The 9280-nt window shown below is 53.5% G+C and overlaps 2 protein-coding genes across 2 annotated transcripts in view; one reads left to right on the forward strand and one right to left on the reverse strand.

The window, feature by feature from the left end:
- LRRC47 (leucine rich repeat containing 47) overlaps positions 1–4501 on the forward strand; it is a 5291-nt gene extending 790 nt beyond the window's left edge. The window contains exons 2-8 of the mRNA XM_027657921.1: positions 6–455; positions 536–982; positions 1684–1800; positions 2112–2227; positions 2691–2793; positions 3155–3244; positions 3422–4501. Coding sequence (XP_027513722.1) covers positions 6–455; positions 536–982; positions 1684–1800; positions 2112–2227; positions 2691–2793; positions 3155–3244; positions 3422–3643 — 1545 coding nt within the window. The 3' untranslated portion in view covers positions 3644–4501. The remainder of the gene's footprint in view (positions 1–5; positions 456–535; positions 983–1683; positions 1801–2111; positions 2228–2690; positions 2794–3154; positions 3245–3421) is intronic.
- A 411-nt stretch (positions 4502–4912) lies between these two features.
- CCDC27 (coiled-coil domain containing 27) lies at positions 4913–8053 on the reverse strand. The gene is made up of 6 exons (XM_027657922.1): positions 7528–8053; positions 6558–6688; positions 6345–6422; positions 5869–6081; positions 5296–5400; positions 4913–5172 (listed from the first exon to the last, which is right to left on the reverse strand). The coding sequence occupies exons 1-6, from the start codon at positions 8051–8053 to the stop codon at positions 5035–5037; spliced, it is 1191 nt and encodes a 396-aa protein (XP_027513723.1). The 3' UTR covers positions 4913–5034.
- Between the last annotated feature and the right edge of the window lie 1227 nt (positions 8054–9280).

Consider the following 9280-nt stretch of genomic DNA (forward strand, 5'->3'; position numbering starts at 1 on the left):
GGGAGCTCGGCCCGGGCGTGGCGGCCGCGCTGCCCGCGCTGCACACGCTGGTGCTGCGGCAGAACGCGCTGGGCCCGGCCGGGCTGGGCGAGGGGCTGGGCGGGCCCCTGCCCGCGCTCCGCCTGCTCGACCTGTCCGGGAACGGGCTGGAGGCGCTGCCGGCCGCGCTCGGCGGCACCGGGGACGGCGCGGGGGACGCGGCCCCGGCGTTCCCGCAGCTGCGCGGCCTCAACCTGAGCGGGAACCGGCTGCGGGAGCTCGGCCCGGGGCTCGCCCGCGCCGCCCCGCAGCTCCAGGAGCTGCTGCTCTCCGGGAACCGCCTGCGGGCGCTGCCCGGGGGGCTCCTGCCCCCGGCGGGCCCCGCCGCGCCCTTCCCGCTGCTCAGCCGGCTGGACGCGGCCGACAACGAGGTGGCGGAGCTGGGCCCGGACATCGCGGCCCTGCCGGCGCTCAAGGTGGGAGCGGGCCCCGGGCTCCCTCCGCACTCCCGGGTCCCCATCGCCCGGCCCTGACCGTCCCTCTCTGTCTCCTCCAGAGCCTGGACGTGGCCAACAACCAGCTGCGGGAGCTGCCCTCGGCGCTGGCCGACTGCCCCCGGCTGAAGGAGGCCAACTTCAGGGGCAACCCGCTGCGGGACAAGCGGCTGGAGAAGATGGTCAACGGGTGCCAGACGAAGGCCATCCTGGAGTACCTGCGGGCCGGGGGCCGCGGGAAGGGGAAGGCCGAGAGCGCCAGGGAGGAGGTCAGGAAGAAGAAGAGGGAGAAGCAGCAGAAGAAGGACGGTGGGGATGGGGAGCAGGACGAGGTGGAGGAGGCGAGCAGGCTGCTGGTGAAGGTTCTGCACGTCTCCGAGAACCCGGCGCCCTTGGTGGTCAAAGTGAGCCCGGGCGTCAAAGATGTTCGCCCCTTCATCGTGTGCTGTGTGCTGAAGGGAGTGAACCTAAAGCCGGGAAACGCCCTCAAGAGGTTCCTGTCAATGCAGGTAACTGCTGCTGCATCATGGTACTTCTTTGCAACAGGAATGTTGCTGTCAGAGTTGGAAATAGACTGTTCTAGGCTCCTTCCAGCAGATGAGTTTGTGAACTGTAGGGTGGGAGGGTCCAGGGGTGGCCGTGCAGAGTGGCCTGTGCCAGCAGCACGTGCCCAGTGAGTCCAGAATCAGCAGAACTGGTTTTTGGGAAGGACCTGTTAGAGCTCAGGTGTTGCCATGAGGGCAGTGGATGTGCTCACGTTTGTGTTGTGTCTGTAACAGCAGCTCGTCGGTGCTGTGGAACCTGTTGAGAGCTAAAAAATAAACCTGTGTCCACGTTAGATGGATCCTGGTTTGGCTCCAGGTTCCCTGATCTGTGCTAAAACCGTGTTGCACACCCAACCCTCTGACTGAGGCATCCTACCCACAGACCTGTCCCTTAGGTGGCAGGTGGGAGCTGCTCTCGAGTTACAGAGTATGTTACAGAGTCAGTGATTTCTGACTTAAAACTTGATTTCCCAGTTGAGAAATGTCTCACATGCTGCTGGGCTTCACTGCCTTTGTGCTTGGGCTGCAGTGCAGATACAGGCACCTCGCAGGGGAAGGGAAGGGCTCTGTTTCATACTCACCTGGCTGGTAGCGCTGCAGAATTAAATACAGAAGAATCTGCACCCCAAAAGGGATAAATCACTTTTTGATTTATTTTATTTTAGACTAGGCTGCACGAGGACATCTGTGAGAGGCGCACAGTGGCCACCATTGCCACCCACGACTTGCAGCTGGTCAAAGCTCCTCTGACTTACGACACTCAGCCTCCTGACGAGCTGAAGGTAGGGCTTGGCAGTAGTTTCTTACCCCACAGATCCTAGAAAACTAATTTCTGAAACTTTACTTTAGAAGCTCTACTGATTTTCTTGCTATCCTGCTGTACCAGGTTTAGTACCAGTGACTGAGCCTGTATTTCAAGTGGGTGTTGTGGCTTACACAAAGGTTTAAACTCACAGCACTCCATGAGAAGTGGAAGGTGTATTTCCAGGCTGAAAAAGGCATGGGGAATGACAACATACAGGAGTATGGTTTCAATTACTGACTTGCTCAGAGGAGTTTTGAATTCAAATGTTTGTTTTCTTGTGTGGTGCAGATAATGCCCCTGGGTCGGAAGGAGATCAAGGCAAAGGACCTTCTCCGGCAGCTGCATTTGGAGGCTGAGGAGCAGAGGAAGCAGAAGAAGCGTCAGAATGTCTCTGGGCTGCACAAGTCAGTACCCTGGTCATTTGTGGTTTTCTTCACACACATTTAGGTGGCTGTACTGGGGATGGGGCTCACAAACCCAGCACAAGCTCTTGGGAGTTGAGGTGAAAAACACTGAATTTTTGCACGAAGAGTAACCCGGAAGGAAGGGAGGATGCTCAGTGCCCTTCCAGTGTTTCTGTCTGCATCCAGAGTAAATCATTGTCATGTGAGTTATTCAAGAGGTGACAAATCTATTTAGAACAGCAAATAGAAGGGAAGCAGAGAATAAAGAAGTGTATGTGGTGCACATTCAGCAAAGTAAGTGAATCAGAGATGGGGTAAATCTGCAGGTGCGGAGCAGATGAGCATGTGGCTCTGCCCTGTGCTGTTCACTGCTCGTGCAGAGGTCACACACTAATTCCTTTTTGTCACTGTTTTCTACCATTGTGTCCAGCTGCTCTCTGTCACTCACTGTTTCTTTTGGCAGGTACCTGCAGTTGCTGGATGGCAAAGACAACTACCCGTGCCTGGTGGATGCTGAGGGTGCTGTGATTTCCTTCCCACCAATAACCAATAGTGAGAAAACAAAGGTACTCTCTGTTCATGAGAATACATTAGTCAATTAAACAGTGTTTCTTTCTGCTGAGAGTTAACACAAAGACACACACAAGTTGTGTTCCAGATATAAACCCTCACAGCCTGTGTCTTGTGTGCTCAGCTGTCAGACTGAGAGGGATCTGGGAGTTAGAGTTGTACCTCTGGAAATCTGTTCCAAAGGCACCAGCCTACCTGTGCAGAGGCTTTGTGGAAGGGCAGGAGTAAAAGAACAGCAGTGCTTAACCCCTGGTTAAATCAAGTGAAAGCCTTTAGTTCTGTGTATTGAAATGTGTCAGAGGGCTGTGGGTGAGATGCTCTGACTCCTGACTTGCTTTAACTGTGAAACTCTTACAGATTAGAAAAGAGACCCGTGACCTGTTCCTGGAGGTGACGAGCAATACCAGTTTACAGATCTGCAAAGATGTGATGGACACGCTCATCCTGGTAGGGAGATCAGGAAAACATCCTGTCTCTTCTTGGTGGGCTCCTACCAAATGTGTCATTGCTCAAGTGCACGGAGAAGAACACAGAAGTTGATTTGTATTTTAGCAGTATTGTTATTCCCTCTCATTAATTCTCTGCCACAGAATTGATCTTGTTCTCTGTATTTTGCTTTAACAGAAAACTGCAGAACTGAACAGGTTTACCTTGGAGAACAAGGAAGGCTCAGGCTCGGATACCGAGCTGGATGCTCTCTGTGGACCAGGGAGTTTGGAGCCCGGGAACCTGCCACTGGTGTTGGAGCAGGTGCGAGTGGTGGACACGGATGGAAACCTGAAAGTACTTTATCCTTCTAAAACTGACCTGGCCACGGTGTCCTCTCTGCTGACTGTGATCCGTTAGCAGCTGTCCCAGCTGAGGACTCCCTTTGCTTTTTGGTTTTTCCCCATGTTCAACAGCCCATACACAGTGAGGGGGTTTGGGTTTCTACAGAGAAGATGCAGAGCATCCTGCTGGGGAGGCAACAGCTTCAGAGTTTGAGGAGCTACAGCAAAGAGAATGAAATCTTTCAGCCTTAGCAGAGACTGTTGGTGTTGGGACAGGGCAGAGAGAGCAGCGTCTTCAAACGTGGACTTATGGCAGAGGAGATGTCAGACATGAGAATGCAGCAACTTGTAGAGAAAACCATCGTGATATTTGAAACAAATGCAGCCACAGTTTTCTGCAAGATCCCTTTTTCTTCCTGATGTGTTTTGTCTGGATCGTTATTTTGGCAGCAGAGAAATGCAGTGGGTGACAGTGTGGAACAGAGGTCCTGTGCTGGGCACAATTCAGGATCAGAATGCCAAACCACTTTGCTGACATCTCGTTCTGCATAGTTCTGGTTTTATCTGGAGTTACTGTGAACACTTAGTTCCTGTCAGAAACATTTAATTGCTGTCAGAACTTGTGGGATGAGTTTTAAAGTGACAGTTTCTGTGTTCAGGCATGAACAGAGCTCCCATTTTTAAGTGGTCATTTGAAATGTCTGCAGGGTTTGTGTGTCCCAGAGTATTTCAGAGCCATCCCTGTGGAAATGGCAGTGACCGTCTGTGTGGCTGGTGATTTACTGTGATAGAGCATGGGCTTTGTTCATGCTGATGAGGTTCAGGTCTGTTCAGAGGGCTCTTGCTGCCTCACACTGGCACTGCTGAAGCTCCCTGTTCCCCCAGAATACAGACACTTGTGCCAGAGTGACCCTCCTGGGGCTTTCTGTCCCACCCCACATGGAGAGTGTTGGGGACACTTCCCAAAATACAGGCAGTTGGGGCAGTTCTCAGTTGGGCAGTCTGTGGGTGACCTCTACACCCAGGTGACCACTGGTGTGAACTTGCAGCTCTCCCTTAGCCAGGGTGACTTCCAAACAGACTCTTTTCTGTTAAAAATGATACTCTTGGAGCCCTAACTGAACTGATACTCTGTCAATACTTGCATATGGAATGGAAAAATAAAACAGTACTTGCAGTCATGGCACTGTCACTCATTTTGGCACTGGTGAATGTTCACCTCACTTAAAAACTTCCCAGAGCAGCTGTTGTGCACTTCACACTTCCCAGCTGCTTGTAGCCAACCAGTGCTTGTGCTTTGGGCTTCCCTGGGAAGTCAAGTGTTTCTACAGTGTTTCTTCTGAAACAATTGAATCAGATACTCCTGCAGAACATGATTTCAGTGAAATGAGTTTAATCTGTTGTAGGTCACCAGCTCAGAGCCAAGGACCCAGAGCCTGAAGTTGGTGGTGGTTTCTGGCTCAGCCATCAGGGCAGCTTTTCCATTTGGGGAGAACTTGTCCTCTTGGGAGGTGATGAACTGTACATGCCGGGGTAGTACAGGGGCACCTTGATGTCTCTGTGCTTCAGCATGTGATAGAACTCCATCCGCTCGTCAGCAATTCTCTGGAAATCAGGGATACGTGAAGGGGTGGGAGTGCAGAGGTGGAGAGCAGCGCTGCAAAGTGTTCTCTCACCTCAGCAGTCCCTTCCTGGCTGCTGGAAGCTGAGTCTGGGAGAGCCACGTACCTGCAATGCCTCCAGCACCTGCTCCTCCGTGAGCTCGGCGTGGGGGGGGTCCTGCCCCTCCACACTGAAGGCAGCCTGGGTTATTTTGCTTCGTAACCTGTCAAACTTGGGATAACAGAGGAAAGCAGGTGCATTTAGTCTGTATATATAATTCCTTGACATTTGCATGGATTTACAGAGACTGCACTGTCAGGCCTGGGCAAAGTACTGGTGAGTGATGAGATGGAAAGTGTTTGTGAGAAATGATGGGCGTTCTGGGTTTCACTACAAGTGCTGTGGTCACGGTGTGGGTCTGGCTGGGCTGTGGCCCTTCCCCAGGCATCAGGCACGTCTGCCTGCAGGAAGTGGCTTTAAGGTGGTTCCTGTTACCTTGAGTCTGGAAGGATGTTAGAAATCTGGTGATGTGACTGTTCTGAACTCTAGTTTCTCAAGGGCTTCTGGTATTTGAGGCCTGTTTGCATTGTAAGTGGTATAAGAGCTGCCTGCTGAACAGCTGGGGAGCAAATGGACTGAGATTCCCAGGAGTGTCCCAAGAGGAAGGCAGGGCTCTGAGGTGAAAGAGGCCGTGTTTACCTTGCTGCTGATGCGTTCCAGTGCCACTTTGGTTTGCACCTCCTTGTGCTGCAGTGCCTCAACCTGGCTCTTGGTCTCCTCCTGGGCCTGTTTGTGCTCCTGGGCGTGGCGGCGGCTGGTCACAACCTCGATCCGGAGCCGTCTGATCGTCCCCTCTAACTCACTGATCTGCTCCTCCTGCTTAGCCAGCTGGGATTCCTGTTCTGTAACAACCTGAGCAGATGCAGAAATCCAACTGTTACTGTGGGGAAGAAAGTGAGCAGGTTTGGCCTCGTCTTCCCAGTATCTGGTCCAAATGCTTCTGGTATTTCCCGGGCAGAGTCTGTGGACAAACAACCTCACCAGTATCCTGTAACTGTTATTACTTGGCATTTCCTCTAAAACTGCTTGGATTGAGTAGAGGGATTAAATGCCAAACAAGCCCAGTGAAGCAGCAAATACCAGAATTTTCTCTGGTGGCTTTGCACCACATTCACCTGTCGAAGGCTGTGGTTCTCCTCCTCCATCATCACCATCACTTCTTCCTTCCTCTGTTCCTCTGTAAGGCTGCAAAACTGAAGGCAGAATATTTTACACTTTGGTTTCACAGTTACAGGTGCCCCTCCTGCCTATGAGAGAGGGAACTGCTGCGTAAATCCCGAATTCCCAGCTGCCAGGTCTCCTGACAACCACGGCCACTCGGGCTGTACCTTGTCAGACATGGCTTGGAGCTGCTCTTCTCGCTCTCTGAGCTGCTTCTGAAGCATTTTGTTCTCGTATCTGAATCTCCGAAGCTCAGATTCTTGGATCTCCAGTTGTCTTTGCAAGGAAGAGATGGCACCTGTGGAGTGGAAGTGCTGTGTTAGGCCAAAAGCTCTGTGGCTCCTTGGGTGAGCATGAGCAAAGCCATGGTCTGGGGGTAGACACTGTGGGCCACGTTAATGCAGCAGCCACAGTGACACTGGGGGATAATGTGGTTTGTGGTGCTTTGCTGGGATGTGGGTTTGTTCAGCCTGGAAAAGAAAAGGCTTTGGGGTGACCTAAATTGTGGCCTTCCAGTACCTGAAGGGAGCTACAAGAAAGGTGTAGAGACCACTCACAAGGGCCTGGAGTGGCAGGACAAGGGTGAACGGCTTCAAAGTGACAGAGAGCAAGCTTAGATTAGATATTGGGAAAAAATTATTCCCTCTGAGGGTGGTGAGGCCCTGGCACAGGTTGCCCAGAGAAGCTGTGGCTGCCCCATCCCTGGAAGTGTCCAAGGCCAGGTTGGACAGGGCTTGGAGCAACCTGGGCTGGTGGAAGGTGTCCCTGCCCATGGCAGGGGGTGGAACTGGATGGGCTTTAAGGTCCCTTCCAACCCAAACTGTTCTATGATTCCACGTGTATTAAACTACATGCCTCTGTGTGAGGTGGGCACTGCTCTGAGGGCACGTGGAGAGGGTACCATGAGCCCAGGTTTGCCAGAGCTGACACTGGTGGGTGCCCAGGGACTCTGCTGGGGCTCTCTCTGCTGGGGTTTCTCATGTTCACTTCAAGAGGAGAGAGGGAGTGTTTTCAAAACGGGTGGCAATTTCAGCCTCGCTCTGTGAGCAACACCCCGCGATGTTCTGAGAGTCAGAGGAGCCGAGGCACGCGATGAGCTGGGCAGGGGAGGGTTGTTCTGGGCACCTTCCCCGGTACCTGTGGCCATGTTGTGGTCATCCTTGGCTCTCCGCAGCTCCTCCCGGAGCTGGTCCAGGGTCTGGGTGGGTTCTGACCCCTGCGAGGCAGCAGCGGCTTCCCCGTCCATCGCCCGGGGCCTCCCGGCAGGTCCCGACGGGCTTTGGAGCGGGTTTGGAGGGGGTTTGGAGCGGGTTTGGAGCGGGGCCGCTGCCCGGCAACGGCGAGGGCCGGGCGGTGTTTTCCGCTTCCGAGTGCCCGCCCGGCCCCGGGCGGGGGAGAGGCGGCTCTGGGACCGCGGGGCCGCGTTCCGTGGCCTTGGGACCGCATCCTGCCCCTCCTGCCCCTCCTGCCCGTGCGGGTGCGCCGGGAGCGCATCCCAGAGCGCATCCCGAGCTCCGGAGCTGCGGTGGCACCGCGGGAGCGCCGGTCCCCGAGCGGACAGACCGACAGACGGACAGACGGAGCGCAGCCGCACCGAGCCCTCCTCGGGCTCGTCCCACCCTTCCTCTGCCGGCCCGACCCTCCCCTGCCTCCCCAACTCCATCCCTGTCTCACCCGACCCCCTCCCTGCGGGTTGGAACGAGATGAGCTTCGAGGTCCCTTCCAGCCCGTTGTGCGATTCCAGGATTCCCTTGGAGCACGGAGCCCAGCAGGAGGCAGAGCCCGGGGCTGGCCCGGGGCTGAAGGCTCTGCCGGGAGCTTTGGACCTTTGTCGCGGTGAGGAGCTCTGCAGGTGGGTGGCTCTGCCTGTTCCCGTGTGGCTCTCACAGACCGGTTCTTGATGTGTTTTGAAAGCTTTTTAATGGTGTTTTTATTGTATTACAGCAACATTCTTGCCTTCTTCCCTTTCAGAGTGTTCGTTTATGAACAATGCTGCTTGCAAGACTCTTTGGTCCCATCAGTTTCCAGTTCCTGCCTGTGGAATATACATCCCTAAAACTGGAAGTAGTGGTGACATTTTTAATTTAATTTCCTTTGGGAAATTATTTTTAACAGTAATTTTTCAGACTCAGAAAACCAGTGTCTTAATGCTTGTTATCCACCTCATTTGCTGTTTTTTAGTAATTTATTGAGAAAAAAGAAAGTTTTATATATCCAGAAGCCACCTCTTGCTTCTCTGTACTCACTGTAGCAGTTTATTACTCACAGGTGGGTTTCTTTTTGGTTTCATCAGCTTTAGGCCCTTTGAGGTCCTACAGGTGAAGGTTTATGTGGGTTAGGAGGGCACTTTCTGTACAATTTTAATTGCCAGATGCAGCAATTCCCACATGTGCTTTTATTGTGTTACCAAAAAAACCCAAACCAAACAAAAAAACAACCAACAAACCACAAAAGAAAAACCACAGCTATAAAAATAACACATTTTCCAAAGGTAACATTACAAAAAGTACCATTCCTGCCGTGGAGTGATCCATTAATACTGCTGGGAACAGCCCCTGTTAATGCTGGAAATGTGAATGGTTGCTGCAGAAGCTTTAAAGCATTGAAGTGCTTTATTGAGCTGTTACCTGGGGACACACATTCACACATCAGCCACAGCCAAGGGAGTTGGGGTCCAGTCCCAAAGGAGTCTGTTCCCAGTCCCTGGGGTGTGAGGGTGGGGTGGCCTCAGGGACAGTGACTCTGCACGTGTGGCTCACCCATCTCCGGAGAGTGGGAAGGACAGGAGGGAGAGGAGGCCACCCCTGTGTGCTGAGGGCTTGGAGCTGCTGTGGGACACCTGGACAGGGCACTGGAGAGGGGACCTGGGCCCGGGGCTGCTGCACGTCCA

This window comes from Corapipo altera, unplaced genomic scaffold, assembly GCF_003945725.1.
Source record: "Corapipo altera isolate COAL_440 unplaced genomic scaffold, ASM394572v1 301, whole genome shotgun sequence".
In the NCBI taxonomy this organism is placed as follows: Eukaryota; Metazoa; Chordata; class Aves; order Passeriformes; family Pipridae; genus Corapipo; species Corapipo altera.